Here is a 15559-nt window from a genome sequence, read left to right on the forward strand (position 1 = left end):
ACAAAAACATGGACTCTAATAAAAACATACACTTATAATTAATAGCAATGTATCAATATTGGCTTACCAATTGTAACAAATATGCCAGCCTAATACAAGATGTTAATAACAGAGAAAATGGGGGAGGGAAAAGAGGTACATAGGAATTCTGAACTTCTTGCTAAACATAAAACTGCTCCCAATAAAGTCTACTGGGACTTCCCTAGTGGTCCAGTGGTTAAGAATCCATCTGCCAATGCAGGGGACACAGGTTTCATCCTTGGTCTGGGAAGATACCACATTCCGAGAGGCAACTAAGCCCATGCACCATAACTACTGAAGCCCACACACCTAGAGCCCATGCTCTGCAACAGGAGAAGCCACCATGATGAGAAGCCTGAGAACCACAGCAAAGAGCAGGCCCTACTCACCACAACCAGAGAAAGCCTAAGGGCAGCCACAAAGATCTCGCACAGCCAAAAAATAATAATAGTAGTAATCATTATAAAAAAAAAAAAAAAAGGATAGCCACCTGAGAGAAGATCAACAAGGAAATATAAGATGTGAACACTATAAACAAACTACATTATAGAATATTCCATCCTAGAGCAGCAGAATATACATTCTTCTCAGCATACATGGAACATCTCCAGGATAGACAATATATTAGGTTACAAAACAAGCCTCAATTTTTAAAAAACTTTATTTTACTGACGTGTAGGCAATTCACAATGTTGTGTTAACTTCTGCTGTACAGCCCAGTGATTCGGTTATAAACACAAGCCTCAAGTTTTTTAAAAAATTTAAATCATGGAAAGTATATTCTCCAGGCCAAAATGGAATGAAATTAGAAATCTGTAACAGAAGGAAGTTAAGGAAATTCACAAATATGTGGAAATTAAGCAACAGACTCCTAAACAACCAATGAAAAAAAGAGAAATCACAAAGAGAATTTTCAAATATTTTGAGACAGACAACAGGCAGAAAACAACTCAAATGTCCATCAACTGATAATGGATAAACAAATGTAGTATATCCATACAATGGAATACTATTAAGTCATAGAAAGGAATGAAAAATTGATGTTATATACATGGATTCCTAAAAACATTATGCTAAGTGAAAGAAGCCAGTCAGAAAAGACCACATATTGGAATTCCCTGGTGGTCCAGTGGCTAGGACTCAGGGCTCTCACTGCCAGGGTTTGAACCCTGGTGGGGGAACTAAGATCCAGGAATCCGTGTGGCATGTGCCATATATTATATGATTCCATTTACATTAAATGACCAGAACAGGCAACTCTACAGAGAGGGAAAGTAGATTAATAGTTGCTTAGAGGAATGGAAGCAAGAGGGGTGACAGCTAAAGTGTACAGGGTTTCTTTTTGAGGTAATGAAAAAGTTGTTCTAAAATTGTGGTGATGGCTACACATATCTATTAACATACTGAAAACCACTGAACTGTGCAGTAAAATACAGGGTAAATTGTACGGTATTTCAATTATATCACAACAAAGCTGTTTAAAATGTTTTTAAATAAGCCAGTTGAGCATTCAGCACGTTAAGTAAAATTAAATAAATCAAAATAAACCTAGGGAAACAGTAAAAGATGAGAGCTGAAATTAATGAACTAAATGGTGAAAAAGTCAACAAAACTAAACTTAAATATAAGACCGGTTTCCTTGGATGAAAAAAATTAACAAGACATATCCATAGTTATTCAGATCAAGAGGAAAATAAAATATATAAAATTAGGAATGAGAAATGGAAATAATCACAAATGCAATGGAAAAAATAAAGAATACTATGTAACACTTCATTATAATTAACTAAAAATCCTTATTGAAATGATTTTCCAGAAAAATCATAAATTATCAAAATTAACTGCCCACCCCCCCACCAAAAAAGGGGCTTACCCGGTGGGTAAGATGTTAATGAATCTGCCTGGAATGCCAGAGACCCAGGTTCGAATCCTGGGTCAGGAAGATCCCCTGGAGAAGGGAATAGCAATCCCATGGACAGAGGAGCCTGGAGGGCTACAGTCCATGGGGTCACAAAGAGCCAGACACAACTGAGCAACTAACAGTTTCAACCCCAAAAAAGTGAGACAGCATATACAAATTATAAACCTAAAAGGAATCCATAGGCACAGGAGCTTCACAAGTGACTATTTTTCCAACATGCAAGAAAGTCTTATATAAATTGTTCCAAGACATTAAAAAATCTTCCCAGTACCTCACATAAAAACATCATAATTCCAATTTCAAATTTGACCAAAAAATGTCAAGAAAACAATTTAACTTAAAACTATTATCATTTATCTGGAGAAGGCAATGGCAACCCACTCCAGTACTCTTGCCTGGAAAATCCCATGGACAGAGGAGCCCGGTAGGCTGCAGTCCATGGGATCGCTAAAAGTCGGACATGATTGAGCGACTTCACTTTCACTTTTCTGCATTGGAGAAGGAAATGGAAATCCACTCCAGTGTTCTTGCCTGGAGAATCCCAGGGAAGGCGGAGCCTGGTGGGCTGCCGTCTATGGGGTCGCACAGAGTCGGACGCGACTGAAGAGACTTAGCAGCAGCAGCAGCAGCATTATCATTTATCAAATATCTAAAAATAAAATCCAGCACTTCCTTAAGAGAGAAACATACTATCATCATGAAACACAGCTTTCATCCCCAAGCACAAGAAACGATTAATACTAAGAACAAAATCTGTACTAATAGGCCAAAAAAAGATTAAGAGTTGTACACTGTAGATAAATTTGGAGATGGGGACTAGGAAGGTGAAGGAGTTCAGGCCTAAGCTTCTCTCCTTCTAAGAAATGATAACCTGCTGATAGGAGAATGCTGAACACTAGATGAAGGCCAGAGGATAGGAGTGAAAATGCAGAAGACTCTGAAGAAGAAAACATAAAAATATTTCCAAGAACTCTTGATGATCCAGTTAAAAGCTGGAGACCAAGTGGTCAAAAGGTACAAACTTCCAATAATAAGATAAATAAGTACCAGGTATATAATGCACAACATGACAAATATAATTAATATAATATAATTAATGCTGCTTATGCTATATATGAAAATTGCTGAGTAAATCCTGAGTTCTCAACACCAGGAAAAAATTATTTTCTATTTCTTTATGTTTCTAAGCCATATGAGATGACAACTTGTGACATCTATTTTATGATGTATGTAAGTCAAATTATGCTATATACCTTAAACTTATAAGTGCTTCATGTCAATTATATCTCAATATAGTTGGAAGAAAAGACTATTGTAAATAAATAATAAAACTAAAAACAAAAAAAGTTGAAGATCAAGAACTTCTACGATACCAATTCATATTCACAGAATTGAATTATTTTCCCTAGCACAGTTCAGAAATTTAGGTTTAGGAATTACAAAGTAGAGATGCCTGAAACGGTTCATGTTGAATGGTCTGTAGAACTGGCATAAGACTAACAAAGTAAAGGCTCTGAATCACTCACTTCCCTAAAATCTTAAAAAGACTTGGTTGTGGGACTTTCCTGGTGGTCCAGTGGTTAGGAATCCACTGGCCAATGCAGGGTACATGGGTTCAGTTCCTGGTTCCGGAAGATCCCATATGGCGAGAGGCAACTAAGCCAGTGCACCACAACTACTGAAGCCCCCCAACTCTGAGCCTGTGCTCCATAGTAAGAAAAGCCACTGCAATGAGAAGACGGCACACTGCAATGAGAAGCTGGCGTGCCGCAGTGAAGATTAGCCCTCACTCCCCACAGCTAGAGAAAGCCCTCCCACAGCAACAAAGACCCCACTCAGCTAAAAATAAATAATTAATTTTTTTTAAAGACTTAGTTGTAAGGCAGGTCACATTTTGCACTGAACAGTTCCACACCGTAGCTCAGTGTCATTAATTGGATTTGCAAACTTAATCAGTACCTTACGAATCACCACTAGAACATCCTTATTGTCAGAGACATATGAGAGTGAATCAAGTATTACTATTTTGTCATTTAACTTGAGGCTATCCTCCTCCTATCATTTGGATGAATGAATTTAATGTCTCCTAGCATTTGGTCTCTTCCTTTGAATGCTGCTGCTGTTTAGTCACTATTTCATGTCTGATTCTTTGCAGCCCCATGGACTGTAACCTACCAGGCTCCTCTGTCCATGGAATTGACCAGGCAAGAATACTGGAGTGGGTTGCCATTTCCTTCTTCACGGGATCGTCCCAAACCAAGGATGGAACCCACACCTCCTGCTTGGCAGGTGGATTCTTTACTACTGAGTCACCTGGGAAACCCCATCCTTTGAAGACACTGAATTAAATACTACACAACAAACTCATCTTCAAAAACTTACAGTTCATAAATTTCTAGCAAGAAACAGATAAAAGTCTCTCCTTTAAACATTTTCCAATTTATGCCAGTAAATCTTAATATATTAGTAAATAAATCTTAATATATTAGTGAGCAAAAAAATTATCTTAATACATTTTATATCATTTTAAAACTACCTTTAATACAGCACATCACCCACACCTTCATAAACCCTCCAAAGTAAACAAAAGACTATCCGCTTTCTCTCAAAAACAAAAAACAAAAACCTCTACGGATAAAATACTCTGGGCTCTAAAAAGCAGTATCTTCTATTACACAGGTAGATCTTGTCACATTGGCTGTAAAGAGGTAAAAGGGCTTAATTAAAATCTTCAAGGAGTATTAAATTAAATATTAACAGTTATTCAAACAAGAAGCCATAGAACAAAATTAAAGTTAGGAGATCTCATCCACAAGTGTGGCTTTAGTTCTGGTCCATACGTATATGGATAACTTACAATTTGAAATGTCTAGCCCAGATCCCTCCTCTGATCTCCAAAGCCAAACCCATAATCTTAATACCCATTCCAACCATCTCATCACCCTACCCCACGGCCACCACTTCTACCATAAACTTGGCCATTTTTCAATATTTGGTACAACCATTTATCCAATAACCTGACACCTCCTGGCCCTCGTGTTCCACATCTAATCCACTATTAGTGTAATAATAATGTAAAATTAGTGTACCACTGTGATTATTTTATTCTTAAATACCTCTTAAATCAGTCTACTTTTCTATATCCACCAACATGTCCCTCTTCCAAAATATCATCAGTTCCCAGCAATACTGCAATGACCTTCTAATTAATCAGAATCCTTGACTTATTTTTGCTGCTCCCCACCCCACCCAGTTATCAAAGCTGTTCTCTACTCTGCTATAAAGTGATCTTCCTGAAACACAAATCTTACCCTATATTTCTTTGTTTAAAAACATTTCAATGACTTCCAGGGATAAAGCTTCCAAATCCGTGACATAGAACAGACAGCCTTGAAGTCTGTAATCAATCCATATTGGCTCCAGGTTCCTTGAAAATGCCATACTCTCTTACCTACAGTACCTTTCCATGTGCCTTTCCCTCAGCTGGAAAGCTTCTTTCCCCTTTAACTAGTCAATTGTGATCTGTCTTCAGATCTCAGCTTGTCGTAACTTCCTCAGGGAAGCCTTCCCCAACCTCACTGACAGAACACATTCCCTGACAAAACAGATTCCCTTACTAAATGTTTCCAAAGCACGTTAGGACATACCATTTTTACTTTTCTTTCTTGAACCAACTGAATTTTGTCTGCCTCCCTCTTTAAAGTGCATACACTAGAAAAAAAGAAACAAGAACAGAAGAACAATCTTCCGTTCATCAAGATTCCACAGCATAAACCATAATGTGTGGCCCATGATGAATGCTCAATACATACTCAATGAACTGAGTACCGACGGGAATATTTACCAAGCAAAACAACTATTATTCTTTAATGATCAATAGCCTACAGCACTAATGTCCAGTAGAACTTTCTGTAATGATGAAATTATTCTACATCTACACTGTCCAATTACACAGCCACTAATCAACCGTGGCTACCAAGCACTTTGAAAAGTGGTTGGTACAACAGAGGCACTGAATTTTTAATTTTATTTTATTTTAACAAATTAAGATGTAAAAAGTCAAACATTGCTATGACTACTGTTATTAAACAGCACAGGTCGAACTGGAGGAATCAACCTGCCTGACTTCAGACTATACTACAAAGCCACAGTCATCAAGACAGCATGGTACTGGCACAAAGACAGAAATATAGATCAATGGAACAAAATAGAAAGCCCAGAGATAAATCCACGTACCTATGGACACCTCATCTTTGACAAAGGAGGCAAGGATATACAATGGAAAAAAGACAACCTCTTTAACAAGTGGTGCTGGGAAAACTGGTCAACCACTTGTAAAAGAATGAAACTAGAACACTTTCTAACACCATACACAAAAATAAACTCAAAATGGATTAAAGATCTAAATGTAAGACCAGAAACTATAAAACTCCTAGAGGAGAACATAGGCAAAACACTTTCCGACATAAATCACAGCAAGATCCTCTATGACCCACCTCCCAGAATATTGGAAATAAAAGCAAAACTAAACAAATGGGACCTAATGAAACTTAAAAGCTTTTGCACTACAAAGGAAACTATAAGCAAAGTGAAAAGACAGCCCTCAGATTGGGAGAAAATAATAGCAAATGAAGAAACAGACAAAGGATTAATCTCAAAAATATACAAGCAACTCCTGCAGCTCAATTCCAGAAAAATAAATGACCCAATCAAAAAATGGGCCAAAGAACTAAACAGACATTTCTCCAAAGAAGACATACAGATGGCTAACAAACACATGAAAAGATGCTCAACATCACTCATTATCAGAAAATGCAAATCAAAACCACAATGAGATACCATTACACGCCAGTCAGGATGGCTGCTATCTGAAAGTCTACAAGCAATAAATGCTGGAGAGGGTGTGGAGAAAAGGGAACCCTCTTACACTGTTGGTTGGAATGCAAACTAGTACAGCCGCTATGGAGAACAGTGTGGAGATTTCTTAAAAAACTGGAAACAGAACTGCCATATGACCCAGCAATCCCACTTCTGGGCATACACACCGAGGAAACCAGATCTGAAAGAGACACGTGCACCCCAATGCTCATCGCAGCACTGTTTATAATAGCCAGGACATGGAAGCAACCTAGATGCCCATCAGCAGATGAATGGATAAGGAAGCTGTGGTACATGTACACAAGGGAATATTACTCAGCCATTAAAAAGAATTCATTTGAATCTGTTCTAATGAGATGGATGAAACTGGAGCCCATTATACAGAGTGAAGTAAGCCAGAAAGATAAAGACCAATACAGTATACTAACGCATATATATGGAATTTAAAAAGATGGTCACGATAACCCTATATGCAAAACAGAAAAAGAGACACAGATGTGGAGAACAGACTTTTGGACTCTGTGGGAGAAAGCGAGGGTGGAATGTTCTGAGAGAACAGCATTGAAACAAGTATACTATCAAGGGTGAAACAGACCACCAGCCCAGGTTGGATGCATGAGACAAGTGCTCAGGGCTGGTGCACTGGGAAGACCCAGAGGGATGGGATAGGGAGGGAAGTGGGAGGGGGGTTCAGGATGGGGAACACATGTAAATCCATGGCTGATTCATGTCAATGTATGGCAAAATTGTACCACTACAATATTGTAATTAGCCTCCAACTAATAAAAATAAATGGAAAAAAATAATAAACAGCACAGGTCTATATAGTCTTTTCTCTGTCTTTTCAATTGTTGCATCTTGTTTCACTCTACCCAACTGACACCTTATCTAAGGAGCAGTCTTGAACAATAAACCCTAGACTTCTTTTTGTCCCCACAATGTTCCCCTCACAGAAGAGAAACTTAATGTCTCATGACTAGATATCTGAATTGTATACCTTTCCTTTCTCCCTGAAAAATAATCAATTAAATGCAGTTAGTTTCGTGCACTGGGAAGATCCAGAGGAATTGGGTGGAGAGGGAGGTGGGAGGGGGGATCGGGATGGGGAATACATGTAACTCCATGGCTAATTCATGTCAATGTATGACAAAAGCCACTTCAATACTGTAAAGTAATTAGCCTCCAACTAATAAAAATAAATGAAAAAAAAATGCAGTTATTTTCAAAATGACCTTCAGGAGCCAGCCATAAAATCAGCTCTTTCTAGTTTTCCAGACTGTTGGGAGCTGCAGCATAATAAGCCTCCTGCATTTCTAAGCCCCTCCTACCTGCTGGGGACCCCTTTAAGGCTACAAAGAAGCTGAAGAAGCATAATTGGCCAGAAGTCTCTAGAGATTACTATTCAGGTAGGTACTGAATGGGGAAACAATGAAAACAGTGACAAACTTTATTTTCTTGGGTTTCAAAATCACTGCAGATGGTGACTGCAGCCATGAAATTAAAAGACGCTTGCTCCTTGAAAGCAAAGTTATGACCAACCTAGACAGCATAGTAAAAGGCAGAGACATCACTTTGACGAAAAAAGATCTGCCTAGTCAAACTTATGGTTTTTCCAGCAGTCATGTAGGGATGTGAGAGGTGGGCTATAAAGAAAGCTGAGCGCCAAAGGATTGATGCTTTTGAACTGTGGTGTTGAAGACGACTCTTGAGAGCCCCTTGGACTGCAAGGAAATCAAACCAGTCAATCCTAAAGGAAATCAGTCCTGCATATTCATTAGAAGGACTGATGCTGAAGCTCCAACACTTTGGCCACCTGATGCGAAGTACTGACTCCTTAGAAAAGACCCTGATGCTGGGCAAGACTGAATGCAGGAGAAGGGGAGGACAAGAGGATGAGATGTTTGGATGGCACCACTGACTCAATGGATATGAGTTTGAGCAAGCTCCGGGAGTTGCTAATGGACAGGGAAGCGTGCAGCAGTCCATGGGGTCGCAAAGAGTCGGACACGACTGAGGGACTGAACTAACAGTCGTACAGAATCCACACTGCTCCCTCAAGCGGAGTCCCGCCCTTCAGGCAGATAATCTCCTTTCTCCCCAACAAGAGTCCCTGGGCAACCATTCTTTCCTTTCCTACACCGCTCTTTTCCTCTCCCTCAGGGGATAAGCCCCACCTCCTCCCAACAGCGTTTCTTAAACCACGATACTGACTCCTCTGAACATCTGGTGTAATTCAAAAAGCCCGGGGCCTGGGACGGGGTGACAGAGAGATCTTTGCCTCAAAGGACGGGAGACTTGGAGTACTCGGCAAGAGTCGGGGCCCAGGAAGCGACAAGGCCCCTAAAAGCCTTGAAAAGCAGATGTACTATTGTCAGGCACCGTGACGGGCGGCGAGCAGGAGGCAGACGGCAGGGAACAGGCAAAGCGCTCAGGGACCACCCGTTACCCTGCCCGCCGGCGGCCCATACCTCTCCCCGGCCCAGCTCACCTTCCCGGGGCTGGTCAGCTCGCTCTCCGAATAGCGGTGCCTCGGGAGAGACGCCTGAGGCAAAGTGGCGCCGGGGTGCGCTTGCAGCCAGGCTTTGGCCTCCTCGTCGTCCTCGTCGTCCGTACTCTCCCGACGCTGGCTCTCGTAGTTAAAATCCGCCTCCGGCTCCCGTCTCTCCTCTTCCTCCATCTCCTCCACCATCACCACCTCGTCCTCGTCCAAGTTCTCCGCCTCCTCCTCCTCCTCCTCCTCCTCGAGCTCTCCGGGCCATGGTAGGTCCTCAGGCTCCATATTGGCGTCTCGCTGTGGGAGGTGGAGGAGGAGGAGGAGAGGGGAGGGGAGAAGGGAGGGAGGGGAAAAGAGACGACTGGCGGTTTGGGCTGTGCGCAGGCGCAGAGACCGCCGGCGCCTGGCGCCGGGCCGGGTGTTGGGCGGGCAGGGCGGGGCAGGGCGGGGCAGGGAGTGAGCGCGCGTTGCTAAGGACGCCGCGAAGGGGCCGGCGGGAAGGCGCGCGGCGCTGAGCTGCGGGCTGACTAAGCCGACGCCTAGCCCCCGTCACGGGCTCGGGTCTTGCTCACAGTACTGTAAGCTCACAATAAACCCAGACAGGGCTCTTGTCGGAATAGGGAAGAATCTAGTCCTCGATTGGGCCAGGCCAAAACTGAATTTTCCCCTGCCCCGAGGGGCAATCAGACTCTGGGACAAACCCCAAATAATCAAACCTGCAAATTATAAATTTTTCAAAGTTTTCAATGTATGACAGGCTGTAGTATGGGCACTTGAACCCAACAGTGGAAAAGTGTCAGAGGCAGTAGAGGGGTTAAGTAAGAACTGGACTTGGTATCACAAAGATGGGAGCTTGAATCCTAACATGGCCGCTAACAGCAGTGAGACTAACACTCTTTGAAATGAGGGTAATAGGCCCTTGCCTAGAATGGTTGTGATAATTAAGGGAGATAACATGTGAAGGGGTAGTGGTAGGTATTATTTGTTGACTACTGAATAGTAACATTAAATGCTTACAGATTTGTGAGACAAGTGTTATAACCATTTTGTATTTGAAGAATCTAAGGCTGAGAAGAATAACTTGGCCAAAGTCTCTTACCTTATGCCATCGCAAGTCTTCTGTAAGTCTAGTTATTGCCTTTGCCCAGACCTACAGCTAATAAAGAATAAAGTAGAAGTATTTATACTGATAATACATATGTTTGGGGGTTAGTCAATGATTTTAAAATGCTTTAAAAACAAAGATTTCCCTATCCCTTAAGAACGCCTATAAAATTAATGGCAAATTAAAGAATCTTGAGATCCCTTGTTATTATCTAAGGAGACAGACACAAAGTGAAGTCCAGCAAAAATTCTTCACGGTATTGTAACAGGAGGGAAAGGGGCAGGGCACAGCTGACAGTGGTGGCATAATTTAGAGGCTTTGCCAAGAATGAAGGTCCTATCTGACAATGACACAATCCTGGGGAAACTATAGAGATAGAATATGGAGGCCCAAAGCCTCAGGACTCCTTGGAAAACCTGTAAATGAAATTTGAGTACATATAAGTACAATTCTTCTTATGGTGGGTTCGGGCTTTTCCTTGCTGGAGAGCTATGGCTGTAATGATAGGGGAAAAATTGCTTTATTTTATATTTTGACTTGAGAAATCTCAATGTACCTCTCCAGTAACAGGATCACACATTTCGTTGAATCTGTTATTAAGTAATCCTGTAAAACTTTACCGTTTACCTAGAAACCCCACTGTCCTTATCATCCACAAATGTCAGGAAAAATAAAGAAAACTAGTGGAATTATAAAACTAATTATCAAATCTCTCAGAAATCTTCAAATTTCCAAGGCCCAAAGAACTTCTATTTACCTTGATAGCAATAATATGAACCTCTCTAGGATATACGCATCTCCTTCTGAATTATAGACTGCCTCCTGTATTTAGGAACTACTTTCAATACTAAATTCTACCTTGATACAATCTGATATGACTACTTGCTCCGGGGGCCCACATAATAATTCCTCCTTTATCAACAATAGGTAGAATCTGCATTTCCAAAGCATCCACCTAAGTAACTTTTGCATGATCTGAAACCTGGAAATCTGATCTTTCTGAAAAAATATCAGAAGAAAACTTCCCTTGAACCTCAATGGAAAAGACCTTATTAGATACTGCTAACAAATGGACCAGCAGTGAAATTCCAAGGCATTGATCTTGGGTCCATGTTTCCCAGCCAAAAATATAAGCATCATTTTTTCCTGACTACAGGACATCCATTCCATTAGAAGACCTCAAACTGAAGATTCTTGGGAATTCTCCAGAATCTGCTGATTATAGAAGTGGACAGCTTGTGCCCATGACAACAAAACAAGATTAATTTTCTGATTCTTCAGCATCCTTCACCCTACCACTAATCTTGCCTATTACTATACTTTGACAACTAACAAAATGATTTCTCAATATGATCTACCTTATCTGCATCTTTTTACTTTTGACTCCCTATACTTTTCTACTGCTTAAGAAAAGCAATACTTGTGGTATATATTTCTCAAACCATAGCTATGCTCTTAATTAAACTGGCTGTTGACAAAATTCAGTAGCTGTACTTTTAAACACCTCATAGTGTAGATTTTCTTCTATAGGCCCCTTCTGGTTCTTAAGCTTTTCTCATGTAATTAATCCCAAACTTCAATCTTGTAAAAATTAGACCTTGATCCACATCTCAACAAAATGTTTCTCTGAGGGTGAAGGTCATTCAGTCATGTCCAGCTCTTTGCGACCCCATGTACTGTAACCTGTTGGGCTTCTCTGAGGGTATTACAACCTTATAAGAAAAATCTAGCTCTTCAGGAATGGAAACTAATATTGGGGCTATCCTTGCTCCAATAGTTTGTTCTCTTGAGAAATACTGCAGCCTACTTTGCAGAAACCTATTTTACTTAACCAAGAAATCTGCCCATCTTGAGGGACAAACTACTGGCTTGCTCCTGATATAGTTAATACTTACACTCCCAGTATAGTCTGAATGCCCACTACAGTACTGCTTCTTACATGAACTGCTAGCAGGCTTATACACTCCTACTAACTTACCCCGTGTATTGAATCTAATTGTTAGAGGTTTTCAGGTGCTTAAAATTACCAGTCCTCCAGTGGCTCATATTTCCCTGAGAAAGATACCTAGAAACCAAGCAAATGAGGCAAGCAGAGACTCACAGACTTCTTGGGGAAAACTCCCAGGAGGGAAAGCTGACCTTCTCTGTGTATGTCCTCAGTGAATGAAATTCCCACAGCAAAAGTAATACAACTGAAAAATATGCTGCAAACATTTTTCTCTGACTTTGTTATTCAGACTTAGTGACTGAAAAGTCATGTCTGACTCTTTGCGACCACATGAACTGCAGCATGCCAGGCTTCCCTGTTCTTCACTGTCTCCCGGAGTTTGTTCAAACTCATGTCCGTTGAGTCAGTGATGCCATCCAACCATCTCATCCTCTGTTGCCCCCTTCTCCTCCTTCCCTCAATCTTTCCCAGCATCAGGGTCTCTTCCAGTGAATCAGCTCTTCACATCAGGTGGCCAAAGTATTAGAGCTTCAGCTTCAGCATTAGTCCTTTTAATGAATATTCAGGACTGATTTCCTTTAGGATTGACTGGTTTGATCTTCTTGCAGTCCAAGGGACTCAATAGTCTTCTCCAGCACCATAGTTCAAAAGCATCAATTCTTCGGCGCTCAGCCTTCTTTATGGTCCAACTCTCACATCCATACATGACTACTGGAAAAATCATCGCTTTGACTAGATGGACATTTTTTCATCAAAGTGATGTCTCTGCCTTTTACTATGCTGTCTAGGTTGGTCATAGCTTTTCTTCTAAGGAGCAAGCTGTCATTAATTTCATAGCTATAGTCACTGTCCACAGTGATTTTGGAGCCCAAGAAAATGGAAATCTATCACTGTTTACATTGTTTCCCCATCTATTTACCATGAAGTGATGGGACCAGATGCCATGATCTTAGTTTTTGAATGTTGAGTTTTAAGCAAGACAACTTTTTTACTCTCCTCTTTAACCTTCATCAAGAGGCTCTTTAGTTTCCTCTTCACTTTGTGCCATTTGGGTGGTATCTGAGGTTACTGATATTTCTCTGGACAATCTTGATTCCAGTTTGTGATTCATCCAGCCTGGCATTTCCCATGACTTTAGTAGACATTATAAATGACTGAACTTCTACTTTAGAAGCTCAACCAATTAAATTTGGATACATTAGCCAGAGTTTTTATGGACAGTCATATAGGCCTTGATTTCCTCGTAGCTAGCCACAGGGGAGTTTGTGTTCAGCAGTACTTATTCCTGCATCGATATCCTTCAGGGTAGTAGAACATGGCTAAAAGATAAAACCTAAAACAGAGTCAGCTGAGTTATTCTGGGCTTATTTTCATTGCCAGGGTTTTATAATCTGGGCCTCTGACTTACAGACTTACAAGGAATGTGAATAAGCATTTTGTTTCTGGTAACTGCTTTTTTTTTGCAGTTGTTCACTGTATCCTGTCCAGAGTACTAATGTTACTACATAGTCATTGTCATTGCATGTGATTCAATAACTTATCCTACAACAGGAGTATGGGGAGAGATTAACCTTAGTCCAACTACAGCCCATTTTCTGACTCAGCAGAATCTCAGCAACAATAAAAAGAAAAGAAATCTGAATATAATGTATTAACATCCATGGGCTAACTTTTCCTCTGACTCAGATTGTTGGGAAGGGGCACTAAGAAAGCAAACCTCTGGGTCAGGAAACTGGTCTGACACTAATCTCTAAGCCTCAGTGCTGTTAGGAGCTGGCCTGTCAGTTGAAGCTATGCCATGATACTTTCCTACTGAGCATAATCAATTTCTTAGAACACCAGCGTCACACAAGGTCACTCTATGACTGTGATGAGGTGAGACAAAAAACAAGACCACTTGTCTAAGCACAGACAGAAACACTGTTACCATGCAAGCCATAAACATACTAAGCATCTGTCTTTTCCAAATAATTTGGGTGACAATTATAGCTCTAGCCTCACTCCATTCTTCTAGATAAGATTCATTAATGTACTCAGTCATAGAATTATTCCCTTGTCCTAACATCATCTGATCCAGAGTAAAGCCCTGCTTCTCTGAACCTTCCTCAAAATCACTTGACACAAGCCCAAATTCTAAAGATCCTTACATCTTCTTACTGAGGTACTCTTTAATTTCACATGATGTGTGTGTTCTCCCTTGGTGCGGCAAATAATAAATCCAACTTTGTTTTACCTGTGGGTGTGTTTCCAGGGATCACTGGCTGGAGAGCACTGAAATACTAAACTAAAGAAACTATGGGAAAAAAAAAAAAGAAACTATGTAAGTTCTATGCTGATTTTTTTTTTTTTCTGATTTTAAACTTATGAGTGGGGAGCATTCCCAGTTGCTAGAATTCTGGTTTCTGCTCTGAAGCAGAAATCTCTCGATCAAAGATTGATTGCCTTGTAGGTTCGAGGCACTGTGCTAGAAAGTAGGAATGCCGTCTCCTGTCATCAATCCTTCTATGGCTAAGCAAGCACCCCTGTTGATGTTTCCTTCTAGCAGTAGTAGTAGCTGGTGTTAAAGGTGGTGCTGCCATAAGAAGACAGGGCTTGAGCTGAGAATGCTTTTTCCCTGAAAGCACAGAGAAACCTGGCCCCCACCATGGTAAGATTAAAACGCAAGCCTCATCATTCAGATTCTTCCTATTCCCTACGTTCTCCATACTACTTCCCAGCTGTTATCTCTTTAGGGAATTCAACTTTTGCCCAAATAAAAATTCAGAGCTTCCTGTTTCTCTGGGAAAGAAGAAAGTAGATAAGAATGCAGTCAATGCAAAAGCAGAGGGCTTTAGTCACAACAAGAGAGTGATGGTTCTGTTCACACTGTGCCTCCTAAGTCCTAGTTTCATCTCCCACCATAGCCACCTTAGATAGATGTTTGAGGTCTTACAGAAGAGAGAGAGTACAGAGAAGTTTGGAGACATCAGAAACCACATACACGTGGCTTCCCTGGTGTCCAGTGGTTGAGAGTCCACCTGCCAATGCGGGGCATTCAGGTTCCATCTCTGGTCCGGGGGGGATTCCACATACCAAGAGGCAACTAAGCCTGTGCAGCCCAACTACTGAAGCCCATGCACCTGGAGCCTGTGCTCCCCAAGAGAAGTCACGACAATGAGGAGCTTGCTCACCACCACTGGAGAATCTGGAGAG

General features: G+C 41.0%; 1 protein-coding gene across 4 annotated transcripts in view; it reads right to left on the bottom strand.

Annotated features, from left to right (window-relative positions):
* ALMS1 (ALMS1 centrosome and basal body associated protein) overlaps positions 1 to 9634 on the bottom strand; it is a 202481-nt gene extending 192847 nt beyond the window's left edge. For all 4 annotated transcript variants that reach the window (XM_043468172.1, XM_043468173.1, XM_043468171.1 and 1 more), the window contains exon 1: positions 9309 to 9634. In XM_043468172.1, the coding sequence (XP_043324107.1) occupies positions 9309 to 9599 (291 nt within the window). In that variant the 5' untranslated portion in view covers positions 9600 to 9634. The remainder of the gene's footprint in view (positions 1 to 9308) is intronic.
* Between the last annotated feature and the right edge of the window lie 5925 nt (positions 9635 to 15559).

Source organism: Cervus canadensis, chromosome 5 (assembly GCF_019320065.1).
Source record: "Cervus canadensis isolate Bull #8, Minnesota chromosome 5, ASM1932006v1, whole genome shotgun sequence".
Lineage (NCBI taxonomy): Eukaryota > Metazoa > Chordata > Mammalia > Artiodactyla > Cervidae > Cervus > Cervus canadensis.